Source organism: Gorilla gorilla, chromosome 7 (genome assembly GCF_029281585.2).
Source record: "Gorilla gorilla gorilla isolate KB3781 chromosome 7, NHGRI_mGorGor1-v2.1_pri, whole genome shotgun sequence".
NCBI lineage: Eukaryota > Metazoa > Chordata > Mammalia > Primates > Hominidae > Gorilla > Gorilla gorilla.
Window position 1 is genome coordinate 55,743,426 of NC_073231.2, and position 20,022 is coordinate 55,763,447.

At 35.9% G+C, this 20,022-nt stretch overlaps 1 protein-coding gene across 4 annotated transcripts in view; it reads left to right on the forward strand.

Annotated features, from left to right (window-relative positions):
* The window catches only part of CYP7B1 (cytochrome P450 family 7 subfamily B member 1), a 208,259-nt gene that overhangs the window by 164,103 nt on the left and 24,134 nt on the right, over positions 1-20,022 (forward strand). For 3 of the 4 annotated variants that reach the window (XM_019032966.4, XM_063709248.1, XM_063709250.1), the window contains exons 2-4: positions 4,937-5,073; positions 13,129-13,719; positions 14,177-14,383. In XM_019032966.4, the coding sequence (XP_018888511.2) occupies positions 4,937-5,073; positions 13,129-13,719; positions 14,177-14,383 (935 nt within the window). The remainder of the gene's footprint in view (positions 1-4,936; positions 5,074-13,128; positions 13,720-14,176; positions 14,384-20,022) is intronic. The other variant, XM_063709249.1, reaches the window with a different exon arrangement.

Sequence of the window (20,022 nt, forward strand, 5' to 3'; positions counted from 1 at the left end):
AATTTTAACCACATACACAAAAAGAAAATCTTCATTAATTCAGGAAAATAAAAAAATAAAACTAAGGCACTGTTACATATATTCGGTTACCTAATACAAATATATTACATCTTTAAGCACTTTTAATAAATACATAATTTTATTTTTTCTAGTTAGTGTGCATGTGTAAAGGTTGCTCACCACCTACTTAGGAGGTTATTGCAATAACCTGAACGCCTAGCCTAGAATGATTACAGGAAAAGTGGAAAAGAAGAAATTACTCTGATAAGTATAGATTGCTGTAAGAAGCGCTGGACTTTTTTTTTTTTTTTTTTTTTTTTTGCGATGGATTCTCACACTGTCGCCCAGGCTGGAGTGCAATGGCACAGTCTCAGCTCACTGCAACCTCTGCTTCACAGGTTCAAGCGATTCTCCTGCCTCAGCCTCCCGAGTAGCTGGGATTACAGGTGCCCACCACCATGCCTGGCTAATTTTTTTGTATTTTTAGTTGAGACGGGGTTTCACTATGTTGGCCAGGCTGGTCTCGAACTCTTGACCTCATGATCCGCCCACCTCAGCCTCCCAAAGTGCTGGGATTACAGGCGTGAGCCACTGTGCCCGGCAGCGATGGGCTTTAAACGTTGAGGGAAAAAAATGTGCAATAGGTCACTAGTCAAGTTTTTAACATGTTTATTTAACTACAGGTATAGCATGAAGATGAAATTCAGCGTACCTCTTCTTAACTAAAGAGAAATGTCTTAAACCTCTTTACACTTTACATCCATTTTATGTATTTAGATTCTTCTCCAGTATTTCATTTCATTTTGTTTTATTTTATATTTTATTTTATTTTATTTTATTTTATTTGAGACAGAGTCTTGCTCTGTTGCCTAGACTGGAATGCAGTGGTGCGATCTTGGCTCACTGCAACCTCTGCCTCCTGGGTTTAAGTGATTCTTGTACCTCAGCCTCTTGAGTAGCTGGGATTACAGGCAAGCTTTACCCTGCCCAGCTAATTTTTTTGCAGTTTTAGTAGAGAAAGGGTTTGACTGTGTTGATCAGGCTGGTCTCCAACTCCTAGCCTCAAGCGACCTGCCCTCCTCAGCCTCCCAAAGTGCTGGGATTACAGGCATGAACCACCACTCCCGGTCTCCAAAATTTGTTTCTAGATAACTTTGGACTGTAGATGACATTTTGCACACACTTTAAGATGTGCCCTACAACTTGTATGAAAGAAACTGTAAGCACTGATGCAATGGTACTTGCATAGAACTTGGGTTTAGTTATCAAGAGCCTGTATAAGCTCAAATTTGTGTGATGTCTTAGATGTGTTCTTATAGTTTTTTAAACGGTAATGAGAAGATTTGAGGAAATGTATACTGTTTGAGATTATGAGGGAGTAGGGAACATAGTATTTGTTAGCTCCCCTTCATTGCTTTTGGACCTATTTCATTTAAGTTTTGAAACTTGATCAACCCCAACAAGCATCCTATATCCCTACTCAGCCATGGGCAGTGTGTATTTCATTTTCAAAGTCACAGAGCATGAGAGAGACAAATAGCAGTATTTGCACTGTGCTGTGTGTCATCAGGCCTTTCTCGATCATTATGGTGATGTCTTTCCTCCCTAAATAATTTTTACAAATATACTGATGAAGACAGATTTCTGTTATCTATCTTCAATGGGTCATAAGTTGAACAAGCACTATATTTTTTCCTGAAAATATGCACAGTTGTGACATGGTGTTTAATAGTCTTAAGCTTACTGCTGCCAAAATAAACACAGCTGTAAGAAATGATGACCCTCTCATCTTTGTAACAATAAAATAGCTTCCTAATGTGCTTCCCTAACTCTGAATGTTAAGTTAATATCCCCTGGATTTCTGAGCCCCATCCTTTCCCCCGGCGGAAACCCCATGAAGAATACAGCTTTTGACCAAATGACAGAGCATAGAGGATGAAATTACTTGCTTTAAATTAGAATATGACAAAAAGCCTTTCTAAATCTTTGTCACAATGCAACATTCAAGCAACATTAAATGAAACAGAATATAAGTAGACCAAGGAAGAGAGTTAATATTTTGAAAAGAAATTTGGTGAACTAGATCACTTGCAAATTTGAAAGGGTCATTGATAGCATGTGAGCTCTGGCAGTTTGTAACTTGGGGATCCTACTCTACAGTTACATGCGTGGTCTCCTCTTGTTCAATCTTTGGATATGGAATTAACTGTATTAATAGTTTTTTTGGTTTTCTTATATTTCTCATAAAAGCAAGTCTCCATTGCTAAAGCCTGCATTCAAGAAAATAATGGGAGAAAGTATAATGAGTAAGATTCCCATCTCTATGCAGTGTTTCTTGTTTTCCTATTTCTAAGTATGTGCATTTAAACAACAGTATACATTTTGTAAATTAGCATTAAGATAAATTGTCTTCTAAAAAGAGAAAGCAAAATCTTTCCTTTATTTCTACCATAACTTGGATTTATTTTGACATTCTTTCCCCTGAAAGATCTGAGTTTTATTTTCAAAGTGAAATTCTACCATGTTGGCTTGTGGGAAAATAAAAGCCTCTGATATGGTTAATCTAGCTACATAAAAGTCCATGCTGGGTATGATCATAATCTTCATCTTTGATTAAATATGAGCTAGTAATATCTTGTGATTAATCAAAATGAGTTGCACTGCATGTAGCACAAGTCGTCTTCACAGATGGGCTTCAGAATCAGAGTTCTTTTGAATATTTGTTTTAATCCTTTCTAGGATAAAATGGCTTTGTTTTCTGTTTTTGTTTCTTTTTACCTTTTTTACTTTAAATCAGATTGAGTTCACCAAATAAATAACTAGGAAGACATTTTGAAGTATAGTCTTGCTAAGATTACAAATCAACAAAGAAAAAACTTGTTTTTTAACTGATAGTATTCTAAAGGATTTTTTGTATGTTAAAAAATGCAAATTATTAGTAAAATTTAACAAATTGTCTCAATCGTTGGTAGCTTGAATAAAAAACTTTATGAAAGACTATATCAAAATAATACCTCAAATACATAATATGGAGATTTTTATAGTTCTCAATTTAAGATTATTATTTCTCTTCTGATTATGTATTTCCAGTCTAATTGACATCTGATAACAAAGAGCTTTACTCTGGCAGCTAAACTTTCCAACTTCTAAAACCCAGGGCACAGCAAGAGCCCTCAGGTTCACACACACAATGTCTGTCAGCTCTGGCAGTGAGCTGCTTTGGTGGTTTTTTTTCCCTAGGTCCACAGGTTAACAGACTAATGTTTCTAAAGAGGCCAGAATGCAGCTGTGGGACTCCAAGTCTTGCATCCTGGTACACAGCTTGTCCTTACATAGTTTCATGACTTTAAGGAAACTTGTTGATCTCTTAGGCCTTGAGAACTCTTACCTATAAAAATGAGAAATTGCATGAAAGCCTCCAATGTGCCATCTAGTTCTAAACTCGGTGATAAATCAATTCAGTGAAAAATTTCACAACAAATACTTGAATATGACTTGCACATCCTAAAGAACACATCTCCATTTACTGTGTTAAGTAGACCTAAGTGGTTTAAAAAACTTCAAATCCCATAATGCATCATCCCTCTATACCTTTATTATATAAGAATATAATCGAAGGTTTTTTAAGATTTAAAAAAAAAGAAAGAAAGAAACCCTCATAGCCTTTATTTGTGGAAAGACCTAAATGCCTATACATGAGTTGGAATTTAAAATGAGGTGGAGTTAGTTTGACTGAGTCTACACATATAAAAACACTATGCTGTATAGAAAACAAAATAATCAGTAATTGACATTGTTTAGGTGATTTCCGACTAGCAGTTTGACTAGAACTCAGATTTGGCCTGTTCCACTGCACATCACCAAGCACATAGCAGATAACATAAATATTAGTCAAAACTAAGTTTAGGTCTCATTGATGAAATTGATCAAGCAGCATTTATAACATGACTTGTGAAAGACCAATAAAATCAGGCAGCTGATCATTTGTTTTTTATCGATATTATAACTAACAATTTCATAGAGTAAATTATATCAAACAGTTGATTTAGTTTCCCGGAGATCTCCTTAGTCACAGGTACCTACCTATGATGACGGGAAACAGAATAGGAAATAAATAAAACAGATTGTAACTTAACTATCAGGCAGTCATACAGGCCTTGCAAGACACAATTCCTTCAAAAAATTGCTCACCAGGATGCAAAGGCGTACGAATGATATAATAGGCTGGGCGCGGTGGCTCATGCCTGTAATGCCAGCACTTCGGGAGGCCGAGATGGGCAGATCAAGAGGTCAGGAGATCAAGGCCATCCTGGCTAACACGGTGAAACCCGCTCTCTACTAAAAATACAAAAAATTAGCCAGGTGTGGTGGCAGGTGCCTGTAGTCCCAGCTACTTGGGAGGCTGAGGCGGGAGAATGGTGTGAACCCGGGAGGAGCAGCTTGCAGTGAGCCGAGATCGCACCAGTGCACTCCAGCCTGGTTGACAGAGCGAGACTCCGTCTCAAAAAAAAAAAAAAAAAAAAAAAAAGAATGATATAATGGACTTTGGGGACTCAGTGGGGGTACCCAGGGGGAAGGGTGGGATGGGATGAGGGATAAAAGACTACATATTGGGTACAGTTACATTGCTCAGGTGATGGGTGAACCAAAATCTCAGAAATCACAACTAAAGAACTTATCCATGTAACCAAAAACTACCTGATCCCCAAAAACCGTTGAAATAAAGTTGCTCACCAGAAGTTATGCATTTATCCATACATACTGGAGAAGCTCAGTAAACTCATGTCTATGATTATATAAGAATCACTGAGTAAGAGAATAGATAGAAGCAGTGCAATCCATGCAGTCAACTTCTGGATTCAGTAAATAAACCACCTGTATTCGAATGATTTGATTTTTCTTTTGTTCTTTTATCTTTTTTTTTCCCCCCCTATAGGAGACCCGGTGAGCCTCCATTGATAAAAGGTTGGCTTCCTTATCTTGGAGTGGTCCTGAACTTACGAAAAGACCCCTTAAGGTTCATGAAAACACTTCAAAAGCAACATGGTGACACTTTCACTGTTCTTCTTGGTGGTAAGAAGCACTTCTATTAATACCTTATATATGTCATAATTTTTCACTTGTTCTTCAATGTCTTTCTGTTTTTCTCTAGGCAAAATGTAGAATATTTGTATATTTTTATTTTATTTTGTAGAGCTAATGTGAAAGAAAACTATTATTTTTAGTTCAGTGATCCTCACATTAAAAATCAAATTATAGAACTCTCTTCATGGTACTTAGGGAACCCTTCTTTCCAGCCATCACCTGTCATTTTGGTTTGGTTTAGTTTGGTTTTAAGAATGGTAGAAAAAATATATATATATATAACTATACAAAAGCTAGAATGTATTTTTTAAATTAATGCTCTTTATTTGTAGAGCAGTTTTAGGTTTACAGAAAATTTAGTAGTTCAGAGAGTTCCCATATACCCCCTCCCCCCAATCACAGTTTCCCTGATTGTATCTATGTAGTATATTTGTTACAACTGATGAGCCAATATTGATCAATCATTAAAAATCCATGATTTACATTACAGTGTACTCTTTGTATTGTGTAGTTCGTTGGGTTTTCACAAATGTATAATGACATGTATCCACCATCACAGTATCATATGGAGTAGCTGTACTCTTCTAAAAATTTCCTGTGCTCCACCTATTCATTCTTCTTCCCCTGCCTCTGAGTCTCCAGCAACCACTGGTCAAGAATGTATTTTTCATTTTAAAACTTTCATTGCACTTCAGACTTTAATAAAGTACCAAAACACCAAGAAAAATGAAGAAAAAAACAGCAGAATTGCTACACACCCCAAACATTCTAGGACTGGGAGAAGAAGCTAGACTGTTCCTAGTTCACAACGTTTTTTAAGACCCAAACTATGTAGCTGTATCAGCTATTGATTGCTGAGTAACAAATCCCCAAAAAGTTTAATGGCTTAAAATAACAACTGGTCTGGCCTGAGTCACTTGTGTGGCTTTTCTGGACTCTGGATGGGAACTGGATGATCCCAGATGGTCTCATCACATACCTGGGTGGGCTGCCTTGTCCACATGGTCTTTCATCCTCAAGAAAAGTTTCTTACATGGCAGTTAGTGTCTCAAGGGAGTGAGAGAAAAAGCTTCAAGGTCTCTTGAGGCCTAGGCTCAGATATTGCAAAACCTTACTTCCACCACATCCTATTAGTTAGACTAAGTCACAGTGCAGTCCAGAATCAAGGGCAGGGAAAGAGACTCCACCTCTTCTTGGAAGGAGTAGCGGAGTCACATTGCATGGGGGCACATGTAGAGAGATGGAAGGAATACATCATAGCTATCTTTGTATACAATCTTCAACATCAGTTTATGGCCTGGGCTAGCTATTCCCTCTCTTTGCTTTTGCATGTCCTGTCTGTGCTCTGAAAGCTGATCTCTACACACTAGATTACCCACACTCCTTTGCTTGTTGAGTGTTGCCAGTGGCAGGAAAAGAAGAGGCCGGGTCTCGCTCCCCACTCTCACTGGGGCTCTGGTAACACAGTTCACTCTCCTTCCTTCACAAGGTAACTGAAGATCCAGTATAATAATCTCCCTTAGATCCCCATGTATCTACCAAATGTACCTACGTTTCTCAATGATTTACCATGTTTTCTCCAATTTCAAAGAATGTTCAAGACACTCCATCTCCCTGTCCCCATGACCCTTTCTTCCTGCCGCCTCTGGACTGGTACATCTAGATTCATTCCTCTCACACATGCATCTTCATTTTTTTCTTTCTTGGGCTCTTACCATCACTTATAACCATGCTTAAGGTTCCCCTCTAGTTACTTTCCACTTTTCTTCTTTTCTTTTGCTTTCAGTTCTTTCAAGAGAGTTGCATATATTTGCTATCTCTAGTTGCATATCTCCTAGAGCCCTCCTAACTATAACCAGACTTCAGCCTTGCTGAAGTTATTCCCTGGTCCACTTACCTAGACCTCTCTACCTGGTTTGACAATGCTGATCTCTTGTTCCTTCCTGAAATACTCTGCTACTCCTTTACTCTCTATACTCCCCCTTCTGGTTCTTTATCTAAATCATCTACATGCATGCCTTTTTCTTAGCTCAACCCTTACATCTTCCTTCAACCAGCCTTGGAAGTTTATGTTCTATTCTTAGAGAGCCAGTAATTTTTTTCTGCCTGTAACTACTTTGCTGAGGGTCAGAGGCAACCTTTGGAAACTACAGTGACTTAATTTCAATGCTTTATTATGCAAATAATGCATTTTATGCAGTATTATGCAAATAATGCATTTTATGCAGTATTATGCAAATAACGTATTTTAATGCAGTATTTGGGAGAAATGATCCAACTGGAGGAAATTATCAGCATGATTGAGTTCTCCCATGGACAGACAGTATCAGTTTCATCACAACTTACTCCTTTGCCTGGAAGCTGGCCAGTCTGAGGCAGGTGGATCACGAGGTAGGAGTTCGAGACCATCCTGGCCAGCATGGTGAAACCTCATCTCTACTAAAAAAAAAAAAAAAAATACAAAAATTAGCTGGGCATGGTGGCATGTGCCTGTAGTCCCAGCTACTTGGGAGGCTGAGGCCAGAGAATCTCTTGAACCCGGGAGGCGGAGGTTGCAGTGAGCCGAGATCGTACCACTGCACTCCAGCCTGTTGACAGAACGAGACTCCATCTAAAAAAAAAAAAAAAAATTGTATGCATTCTGATTTCAGAAAAATTGAAATGGAAAAAAAATCATGCATCTTAGAGGAATTATATTATATACAGTAGTCCTCATGAGGCTCCCCAAGATCAGGTCTCCACCAGCCTTTCCAGCTCAGTCTCTTGCTGCTGCTCGCCTTGTGCTTCACACACCATGAATGCACCATGTTGTTTGAAATTTCCTCCTCACAGGCCATACCTGGTGGGGCCTCTGGGTTTTCTTTATCTTGCTGTTCTTTCTGCCAGAATGTTATTGTTTACCTGACTGACATGGACTCAACTTTTGAGGCCAGACTCACACATTGCTTCCTCTCAAGAGCCTTTGCTGACTCCTCCTATATTTGGTGCCTCTTCTCCAGGGTCGAGTTACTCCCAGTATCACTTCTGTAGGAGCATTTAATACATTGTGAAGTTATTACCAACTGACTTATCTGTCTCCCTTCATTATTCTGTTAGCTTCTCTATTGTCAACATTTAGTCTAGAGCTCAGAACTGATTCTCAACGAATATTGGATGGGGAAGCCCCTAATTCCTTAGAGCTGATGAAACAGTAGAATACTGTACAGATAAAAGCCTGAGCTGGTGCTTCTCCTCTAAGTGAGCCTTGGGCTTTATGGTACCAAAACTATATTGTTCACTTAAAAAGAGTCATTCTTACTTTAAATAATTAACACTGGTGTTTCTAATGAATAGATAGAACAAGTGATTGACATGTTCAGTTTTTCTTTTTTTAATACCAATGTACAAAAATAACCTAAGATGATTATGCAGAAAGTTGTGGCAGATTTGAATCACTTTATTCACTTTTCAAAAAAATAGCCAATTTCTGCTGATGCTTGATTTCTTAATCTTAGGTACCAAGAAGCTTGCTGAATTTCTAACATCTGAATAATTTGACCATGGTTATGTTTGAACTCAACAGTAGACAACCACAGTTAAATGTGCATGATACCTCCCTTTTGCTTCTTACTAGAATTTGCATAAATTCCTGTCAAGAAATCCTGTTAATGTATATGGTTCTAGTGATCAGTTTGCAAAGTAGCTCATTTAGAAAATGTGAAATGAAGAACAAAGTCTTCCGCTCTTGTCTCATAATGTGATTTCACTGAGTATATGTTCTTGCATGATGAGCAAATGATTGTCATCCCCAAAAGTCTCAAGGGACACGGATGTCATCTTAATAAAGAAATTAAAAAGTACATCTTTTCATGAGAAATCATGTAAATTCTTGACCTGTCGCAGAAAATAGTTCTCTAATTGGTTTTGTGTGGTGGTGCAGCGGAATCGTTTTCCCTAGATGTCACCCCAGCAAAGCACCACTGTACATCATTGTCAGCAGCTAGTGAAATCTTCCTAACAAGCGGGGGTATATGTACATGTGGCCATCCTCATAAAGTACAAAGTTGACTCATATTTCACTCTTCCAACTGATATTTTCAGCTTGAGATTAAAAACTTCTATTGTAAAACAAGCTAAACACAGAGATGAAAAGCTTCTAATTATGAAAATTGTTAAAATTCAAATTTGTCTCTTCTTTTTTTAGAGATAGGTTCTCCTTTTGTCACCCAGGCTGGAGTGCAGTAGCATAATCATAATTCACTGCAACCTTAAATTCCTGAGTTCAAGTGATCATCCCACCTTGGCTTCCTGAGTAGCTGGGACCACAGGTGTGTGCCACCACACCTGGCTAATTTTTTTTAAGGTTTTTTGCAAAGGTGGGGTCTCCCTATGTTGCCCAGGTTGGTCTTGAACTCCTGGCCTCAAATGATCCTCTGGCCTTGGTTATATTTTTTTTACGGGACATTTCTATGCCAAGCAGCCAATTCTCATGGATATATATATATATATATATATATCTTTGTATAGCACCAAATATATAAAATGAAAACACCAAAATTCAATTTATAATGACCCCGATGTCAAAACTTTTTGTTTGACATTAGGGTGAATGACTGAATTTTTAAAATACATTTACCAACATACTTTGAATTATGTAGCTTTACCTTCCTAAAGAATTAATTTTAACGGAAGTGGAAAGGCTACTGAGGTGGTAAAGTCTCTTATGCAGCTTATACAGGAATGCTACAGTTAATATTGTAAGGCCAGTTAGCTCCTAAAAAGGGAAGAGAATGAAATGATTGGCAAGGAAGATATCAAAAATTTTGACCTGACTTCAAATTTACTGCATCTAAGAATGATTTATACTGTATTTTTCTTGCAGATATCAGCCCCACTTTGACATTTATATTTTAGACAAATGCAAACTTTGAAATTCTTTAAATCAATATTTCATATCAACTGCTGACAGCATTCTCTTCTCTTTGGAAAACATGGCAAAGGGTATTGTTTTTACCTTGTGATCTTTGTAAACTAGGTAACATGCCTGCTGACACTGGCCATTCATTTACATAAAATCACCCTGGAGCAAAAGTTAATGTTGCTGCAAGAATACACGGCCTTCAGAATACCTTTTCAGATTTCCTTTGTTAAGAAATTTAAATTCATTTTATGAATGTATATGAGTTTTCCTAACTGTCTGATTAAAGATCACAAAGAAACTCTGGTTTTGCATCTCACATTAGCAGATGGTGGACAGATGGTTTAAATTAATATTAATTTTGGAAAACTTAGCTTAAATTGTTTATACTGAAGATTAAAAGTTGGAAAGCCAGCTAACATCTCCAGGGTTATTAGTACTTCCAAATCCACATGAAAAGTAAAATCCGGAAAATCAAAACGTCTTCTTCTGAAGCAATTCACATCTCAATAAAAAAGATAGTAGGTAAAACACAATGCCTTGATATTGAAGGACACTGAAATAAGAATGAGAAAGAGAAAATACAGATCCTAGAGTGAAAAGAGCCTTAAAAGGAGTGAGATTAGATCTACAAACAAATGAAGTTAACAGTACTGATTTTTATAAAGAACTGATGTACAAACAACTGCTTATATTTTTAAAAGCAATTTATTAGTAATTGGTTGCTAACTTGAACCATTTTGTCCACATTCAACTTTTATTCCTTTTATTTGAAAATAACCTCATTGTTTTCTCCCATACCCTCATTCCCAAGAGGATGGGGATAGGAGAGAGACAGAGGGAGAGAGAGAGAGAGAGAGAAAATGAATGTGTGTATTTGTAATGATTGTAGACAAAACAAAAATTGTAGCATGTATACAGCCTCTACTTCAGTAGGCCCAATAACAGGTAGCTCATGCTGTCATGTCTGAATATATTTTCTGTTTCCATTTAGATTTAGATGAATATAGAAAATTGTAGGAAAAAATTCAAAATATTCTCTAAATATTGTGTTTTACTAACTGAATCTTTTATACACTCTAGTAATATTAGGGAATAATTTAAAATAACCCCAAAGATATTTAGCAGAATCCTTTTATTTAGTGAAAGGAGAAAAGTATGAATCACCACCTGTGAAAATACACAACTTTGCCTAAAATTATATCTTTTTCAAAATAAGAAAATTGATTTTTTTCAATTATTTGACAGGCAGATGCTGGCAATTTTATTTAATTAAGCTGTGATGGTAAAGCAGGTGTCATAAAATATGCCTAAATTGGGTTGAATCCTTTTTGCTCTCCCCAGAGCACATACACACACACAAATTTAGTTTACCTTGTAGAAGACAGCTTTGGGATCTGACCAGAATGAATAGCCACTTCTAGCTTTACTGGCATCCTAGATCCACTCACATTATTGAATCAATCAAGGGGAAAATGAGTGAATAAAATTTAAGTCATCTGAGTCATTTTTAGAAAATAAATCATAGCACATGTATATTCATGTATATTAAAAACTTGTGTTTCAAAATTGTGAAACAAAAACATATTTATCTGTTTCTAGGATTAGGTTGAAAATTATTTCAAAACTTTATTTGAAATATCTTGCACCAAATTGAATTAAATTTCTATGATGCCGTTTGAGTTACCATAAATAACAAGTGAGAAGTTGTTCCGCTAACAAAGCAACACACACACACACAGACACACAGACACAAACAGGAATAATGACATGAAGACAATAAATAAGTAGATGTTAACGTTTTTAGGATCATCTAAAGTTTATGCCTGTTCTGTACAGGAAAGACATTAAATGTCATTATTGATTACTATCTGCTTAATATTTCTAATTAGAAGGAATCTTAAAACAGCACTCTAGTGAGAAGACAAAGAATAGTGCATGGTGAGAAACTTCTCGTCAAGGGTCTGCCACTGAAAATGGCAGCATGATCTTGACCCTTAACATCTCTTGACTTTCTTCAGCTTTATCAACTGATAAATGCAGATGGTAAACAAGCAATTCTCCAAGGTCTCTGCCAATTTTGAGAGACAGACTATAGTAGACTGTGTCCTTCAAGGTGCATCCTTATAAGAATCACTTGAGGACCTTATCAAAAAGGACACTGGTAGGACCCCCTCCAAGCCTTCTGAATCAAAATCTTGCAGGAATGTGTATTTTTCACAAGCATCCCAAGTTTTTAAATCGATAAGTTTGGGCAACACTGATATGTAGAAAAGGTAAATGTCATCACCTCAAAGAGACCTTGGTGATGACTCCAGGCTGACTGAAGCAGACTCTACTTTCTGCTTTCCTTACGCTGTGTTTCACCCCTGCCATATCACAATCCATAGGGATGCAATGATTTCTATACATAATTGTATCTCAAAAAGAAAGGGATCCAACCAAGTTTCCAGATCTTAATAAATGTGGTGAATGGTGAATGACTTCCTGAAGGAGTGGATGAATGGATGTGTTCTAGTTTGGAATCCTGTGTCAGTCACAGTCAATATGTGACCTTGAACATGTTATTAAATCTCCCGCATCCATAAAAGTGAAAATGCTGGCATTAGTGGATTTTTGCTAGTGTTGAATTAGACATTTATTTGTGAGTACCTGCTCCATACAGTTTGGTCATTTATTTGAGTTAAAATTGTTGTAGTTGAACAAAACTCAGATGACACCTAAGCATGAAAAAGCTCTTTATGAAGTATAAATACTCAGAAATGGAATGGCATGTTGCCAATTTGTTTTCTGCTTTATTGAGGGAAATATATGAGAAGTATTTAAGTCAGGGGATTATGAGAATATTTAAAGGATATTTAAAGTGTTCAGGTACTTTAGTTAAAATAAAAATTGGAAGAGTAAACCATCTTTGCAAAGGTTAGTAAGAACTTCAGGATATTTAACTTCATGTTTCTAGAGTGTTTTCCACCATCTTTCAAAGGAAACATGTAGTGTATCTTCGAATGAAATGGATTTGTATTAAACTTTTTGCCTTAGTTATTAGGGTCTTTCTAATTTTGATTAACATATTTTTAAATTTGTGGTGTTTATTTCTGTTTTATTAACAAACAAACTCATATTTTCTGTCTCTTTTTTTTTTCTAGGAAAGTACATAACATTTATCCTGGACCCCTTCCAGTACCAGCTAGTGATAAAAAATCATAAACAATTAAGCTTTCGAGTATTTTCTAATAAATTGTTAGAGAAAGCATTTAGCATCAGTCAGTTGCAAAAAAATCATGACATGAATGATGAGCTTCACCTCTGCTATCAATTTTTGCAAGGCAAATCTTTGGACATACTCTTGGAAAGCATGATGCAGAATCTAAAACAAGTGTTTGAACCCCAGCTGTTAAAAACCACAAGTTGGGACACGGCACAACTGTATCCATTCTGCAGCTCAGTAATATTTGAGATCACATTTACAACTATATATGGAAAAGTTATTGTTTGTGACAACAACAAATTTATTAGTGAGCTAAGAGATGATTTTTTAAAATTTGATGACAAGTTTGCATATTTAGTATCCAACATACCCATTGAGCTTCTAGGAAATGTCAAGTCTATTAGAGAGAAAATTATAAAATGCTTCTCATCAGAAAAGTTAGCCAAGATGCAAGGATGGTCAGAAGTTTTTCAAAGCAGGCAAGATGTCCTGGAGAAATATTATGTGCACGAGGACCTTGAAATAGGAGGTAAGAACTTCTGAATGAGCACTTGCCTAAAACAAAATCATTTACAATAGACCTTTGAAATAAAAAGACAAAATGGCGACCTTGAAAATTTTTTATGCTCTAATTGGCTAATGATAAAATGTTTTACTCTGATATAACCCTCTATAATTGATTTTTTTTTTTTTTTTTTTTGCTGAGGTGGTAAAACAAGATACTTAATGGTGATAATGAGAAAGAGTATAACTAAGCTGCATTTACTCCTCTTATCTCATCCCCCACCACACTGCCCCCCCATACACATTACATTTTAAACTATTCTCATTAAGCAGAAAATTAGACTTCAGAAGCCTATTGGTTCTCATTAGCATGCACTGATCCTTGGCTGGGTCTGTGTCCTAACATCTTTTAATTAGCACACTGCAAATCTAATCAGTGTAATAAACGCTATTAATCTTCCTTTTCACTTATTTTCTCCCAGCACATCATTTAGGCTTTCTCTGGGCCTCTGTGGCAAACACTATTCCAACTATGTTCTGGGCAATGTATTATCTTCTGCGGCACCCAGAAGCTATGGCAGCAGTGCGTAACGAAATTGACCGTTTGCTGCAGTCAACAGGTCAAAAGAAAGGGTCTGGATTTCCCATCCACCTCACCAGAGAACAATTGGACAGCCTAATCTGCCTAGGTAATTTATTTTTATCTGTTATGAAGAAAAGAAGGTACCTCTCTGCAAACTCGGTTTATCACTCATAGCTGTTTACCAAGAGGTAGAGGACACAGCTGCCTAATTGACATAATAACACCCATTTACATCAATTATAAATTATATAGTTTATAGCCGTAGATACTCTCATTGCATGTAAACATTAAGGCCTAGGTAATTAACTATGCAAGGTATGCAAAAGGCTAAACCAAAGCTTTACAATTATTTGAAAAAAAGTTTATGCCTATTAAATCATTTGATTCTGAGCATCTGTTGATGTGCTAATGCTTTCCAACACTGCTGCACCATCTTGTCAAGAAGTATTTAGGGATTGAAAAGGAAAGTATTGCAAAAAAGGCACCCTGTGTGCAAATTGTATTTCTTCCCTAAAATGATGTCTATATTTTCAAACACAGGTTAGACATTTTATGGAGTGTGTGATTCTCAAAAACACAGAAAAAAGTTTTCCATTGGAAGTTCGTGATTTAAACCCACAAAAAAAGAAAAGAAGGAAAAAATAGAAAAGAAGAAAGGGAGGAGGGACGGAGGGAAGGAAGGAAGAGAGAAAGGGAGAAAAAGAAAAGGAAAAGCAACAACTACAAACTATTCCTGTGAAACACTGATATTTTATAAAATACTCACCGACTCATGAGATATACATGGTCACTATTTCAAGTATGTTTGAGGTTGGTAGTGACTAAGGTTTTTTTCTATTTCTACATAGGTCTGTACCTCAATGACTGGAGCTTTTAATCGCAGCAGATTTCGTTTAATTAGCACAGTGCAAATTAAAGATTTCGTTCCCCTTTACTACTTTGAGAAGGCTGTTCACTACCATTCCCTGACTGAACTTCTACTGCCAAAGTTAAATTCCATACCAATGAGCTATTCTCTATTCTCTCTGTATTGACATTTCATCCTGCAGTATCCTTTAGGGTACAATATTCCAAGTTTCTTTAGACAAACGCAGGAACAAATGTTCACATATTTCTGTTTCTTTATTCCTTTGACAATGTAGGCGAGCATTTTAGCCTATGTTGGTCTCAATTTTTTATCTTTTAAATATGTTCCAGGTTCTTTAATGGGACCTTTCAGGAGCAAAAGTCCTCCCAGGTTTGGTCAATGTTCACCCTCAGTGGCCATTGAGGAAAATGCCCCAAGTGTTCCAGAGATTGTTCTCACTTCTCAGGCTAAGGCCCATTGAGACAATGCCAGAAAGCATGCCTTATACTAGCAGTCAATTTGGAAGTTTGTAGTTTGTGTCTTTAGCATAGGTTATCAAATAAATTTTATATTTTCTTTTAAAAAAATCTCAACATTACTAAAATACAAATATTCTTTTATTTTTCTTTGCAGAATTATTGGGGAACAAATTCAGAAAATTTGTGTAAAATTTTGGGTAGTTGCTCCACTTGGATACACAGTATTTTCTGGCATATTTATAATTTCTATGAAGATCTAGGTTGCATTTCCCATATATTCAAGCAGTTTCCATTGCATTTTATGAATATGATGACGCATACTGGGAAGTAAGGCAAATACACTAAAAGGAATATGTGTTTGTATTCTGTATAGTTATTACTCTTAAAAAATGTAGTTGTAATTCATCCACTCTTTTTACTTTCAACTTTTTGCTATTAAAAAATCATTTTTAAATTTCAGTATTAAAGCAGAAACATTTAAATTTATTAGACCAGAAAAAATTGCAGATTCTAGAGCTATAATTTGAATCCATTTAAGCCCATAGCTAGAGCTAGAGATTTTCGCTGTTGGATCCCTCATAAATTGACAAGTCTCCTATCATTGACAAATGAATAAAAACAACAAAAATCCCAAGCAAGTTTAGATCCACCTGGATAAAGGCAGTACCTTCAGCAGCCTGGATGGTTCATCACGACCTCGGTTACCAGCAGAGGCCAGTGTTGTTCATTACGAGAATTTAAAATGATGGGGCTGTTTGTGATCTAGAAAATAGTGTGTATTTTTTTCTTTCAAAAGATAGAAGGTTTTATGCAGATCAGAGCAAACTTATATGTGAATTAGTTACACAACAAATAACATCTACAGATAGTCATAGCTCAGTTGTATTTCTCTATATCGAGAGAGCATGAAGTATATGTACAAAGGCAAGACTTACACAGTTAAATATTTACCATGTGCCACGTGGTATGTGTGTATGTGCTTATCCTTCTCGTCTTCTTAAGGAAAGAGTTCTATGTATTTTAAATGCAATGTCTTAAAAAAAAGTTTAAACTTTTATCATTATAAGAGGAAAAAAGATTACAATGATAAAATGATTGCTGTACTTTTTACCAGGAAGGAGGATTTGGGCACTATTACAGCAAAGAGAAAAGAGGTTCTTTTTACAGAAATTTTGCATGTCAGCACACTTTGATCATAAAGCAGGGTGAGAAGGAACGTTAGACTGCCAAAGTCTGTTTAAGTAATTTAAAGCAATCATCTGCTGTAAGAGGTTATGATAGATTTGTCCTTTTTTCAATGCTTTTGAGAATCTCTCTTTAAAACTATTCTACTCTTATTTTAGGCAAAGAAAACACAACTCTATATTTTATATATTTATGTATCTTGTTAAGATTCTGCTTATGACCTCAGTAAAACATTTTATCTATTAATAATTAGTTAAGATCTCTATAATTACATTTAACTGAAAATTTAAAATAAGTAGATATAAGGTTTCAGTAACTGTTACTTGGGGCTTAAATCTCAATAGGAAAAAAATTGCTGATAGAATGGAAGTTTGAGAAACTCTGAGAGAAAAGTAAGAATTTTTCAGTTATCTCAGAAAAAAATCTGGGGTGGAGGTAGGATTTAGAACTGCGGGTTTTAGATATAGGAAAAAGAAAAGTATAAAAGATAATTCAGAAAGACAAAGATAAGAAAAAAAGATAATGCAAGCAGTAAAAGCTCTCAAAATTGGAATTTTGATAAATCAGTTGCAAATAAGCTTGATGAATACCACTTCTTAATGGTTTATTTGAATAATGGATAAATAACTTAGTATAATGGTACACGGTATGGGCTCAATAAATGTTATCTGTTGTGATCACCAAAATGACATTTAACCTCTGCAATGTCCCTATGTAGTTTATATTGTTTTCTTCATTTGCAATTATTTATGAACATCATGCTCAAGTCTACCTTACCTCACAGGAGCGCTCTTTCGATGACTCACCAGTGAAAAGAGCAAACATACTCTGGAAAGTCAAGGTAAATCAGAACTGCCACATGGCTCAGGTGAATTGTAGACACCTAATGTTGTTGAGTGACATATCCTCAAATTGAGAAAAGTTGCAAACATGGTCCAGGTGAGGGATGTTAAAGTAAAGGGAGATGCCTTAAAACTGGAACTGGGCAAAATCTGTAATACTTTTTTAAAAAGAGAATATTAAAAATTATAACTCTAGAAGTATGAGCTTGCAGTGAGTCCACATCAAAATTTGATGAAAGATTTTGAAGCTGATTGTGAGTAGTTGGTGTGGGAGGAGAATACAGAAAGGAAAAAATTAAGGTCCTTTAATAACAAATAATAATGATAATTAGATGCAATCCATGTTAAATATATTAACGATTTCAATATTTCAAAGCAATCTTATAGACATTGTTTCATGTCATCAGCACCAGGATACTCTGGAGGACAGTGACAGCTATTATTTTGTCACTTTCACAGATGAGAAAATTCTCAGGGTGCTAAATACCCCGTCTAAGATCATGGAGGTGATTAAGAAGAAAGGCAGGTCTTTAACTCAGGTTTTCTGACCACGCCCATGCTTTTCCCCTCAGGCCTGTCTGATACCAGAGCCTTTGAGATCTTTTTTCATTATCCCAGCTGAGAGCGGAGAGGAATTCTTTGTATCTCAGTTTTACAAAGCCAGTCATGATGTGCATGTGGACAAGATCAGGCAACATGGGCCAGAGGATCATACAGTTGGCTGAATTTTTAGCTTCAGGATAAGATATTATGAATGATAATATTAATAATTATTATTTGAATATGTGCCTGCCACTGTGTTAAGTGTTTTATGTATATTAGGTTATTTAATTGTCAAGTATTATTTTTATTCAATTACTGAATAATGAGGTTCAGAAATGTTGCTAAACTAACACAAGTCATACAGCTAGATAGTGGCAGAACCAGAAGTTGATGCCAGATCTAACTTTAATGCCTACCCATAATGACTGTCGCCTCAGACAAAAATGCTCTAGAAATGGACTGGAGACATTGACCAGTATTTTTTATAAGATATATATTACTGATTCTCAAATGCAGTTGGGTTTAAGCGTAAGGATAGAACTAGAGGTTCACATTAGAATCTTGTGGATATTTTTTTTAATAAAAATGAACTTTTTATTTTAGAATAGTTTTAGATTTACAGAAAAGTTACAAAGATAATAGCATTCCTATATACCCTCCACACAGTTTCCCTTATGAACGTTTTACATTAGTGTGATATGTTTGTAAAGATTATGGGTGTTATTTTGAAAAAGCTCATTCAAATATTATAAAATAATTGTGTATTCAAAAGCTTAAAAGATTACATAATTCAGACAGTAGTGAAGTTTTGCAACATCCTCTCTTCTAATGAGGATTTACAGAAGACATAACTTTATTTAGGAACTTCTAACTGGAGGAAGTGGGTGAAGCATCTTCCACAAAGAGGTACATCAGAAACTCAGGGATGTAAATAGTGAAAATTTTATATCTAATATAAGGAAACAGCAGTTAAAAAGTGAAAAATACTGATTTTGATGTTCATCAGATTTTCAACTCAGCACAAAGCTAAGGTGGTTAGATAATATAAGGAATGCTGGAAACAGAATCTGAAAGGATTGAAAAGCAACTTTAATTAAAATGCAAATTATTGTATTTAGATCTAAATATCAACTTTGTAAGAATAGGATGAGAAACATGTGACTCAGCAGAAAAGGGTTTGAAGCAACGGTTCTTAGCTTTGATTGCTCATTGGAACCACCTGGGAGGCTTTAAACACTTTGCATACCTTGCCCCACCCTTAGAGATTCTGATTGCATTGGTCTGGGGTGCAGACTGATGGCTTTAAAAAAAGCTCCCTAGGTGATTCTAATGTGCAGCCAAGATTCAAAGCCTCTAACTGAAAGGTTTTAGTTAATGCAGTGGTTCTGATTCCATTAGACTGGAATGGGGCATTTTTTTTTTAAGCAATCCCAGGTGATTCTAATGGCCATGCAGGGTTGCTGATAATCTCTGGGATATCAGAAAATTTAAAACAATAGTGATATTATTTCAAAAATCTGTTGCTTATCTGCTCCCAGGAAATAGTAATAGAAGCATGGTGTCTAGGGACAAAAATTAATAATTCTGTACTTTTCCAACTAAAATAGTACACACCTAGTTGTGCCAAGTCTTAAGAGGCACATTGACTAATTGAATTCATCCAGCGTGCCAAAGGCTAAACACCATATCATCTCTGATACACAATTAGAAAATGGCATGATAGTTGTCTTTACATACTTTGAAAGGGTTGTTATGTGGAAGAATGATTAGACTTTTTTGGCCTGTGTGTTTTATAAAGGGTGGAAATTAAAAGGAGGAAAATTTCACCTCAATATGAAAATGGCTTTCT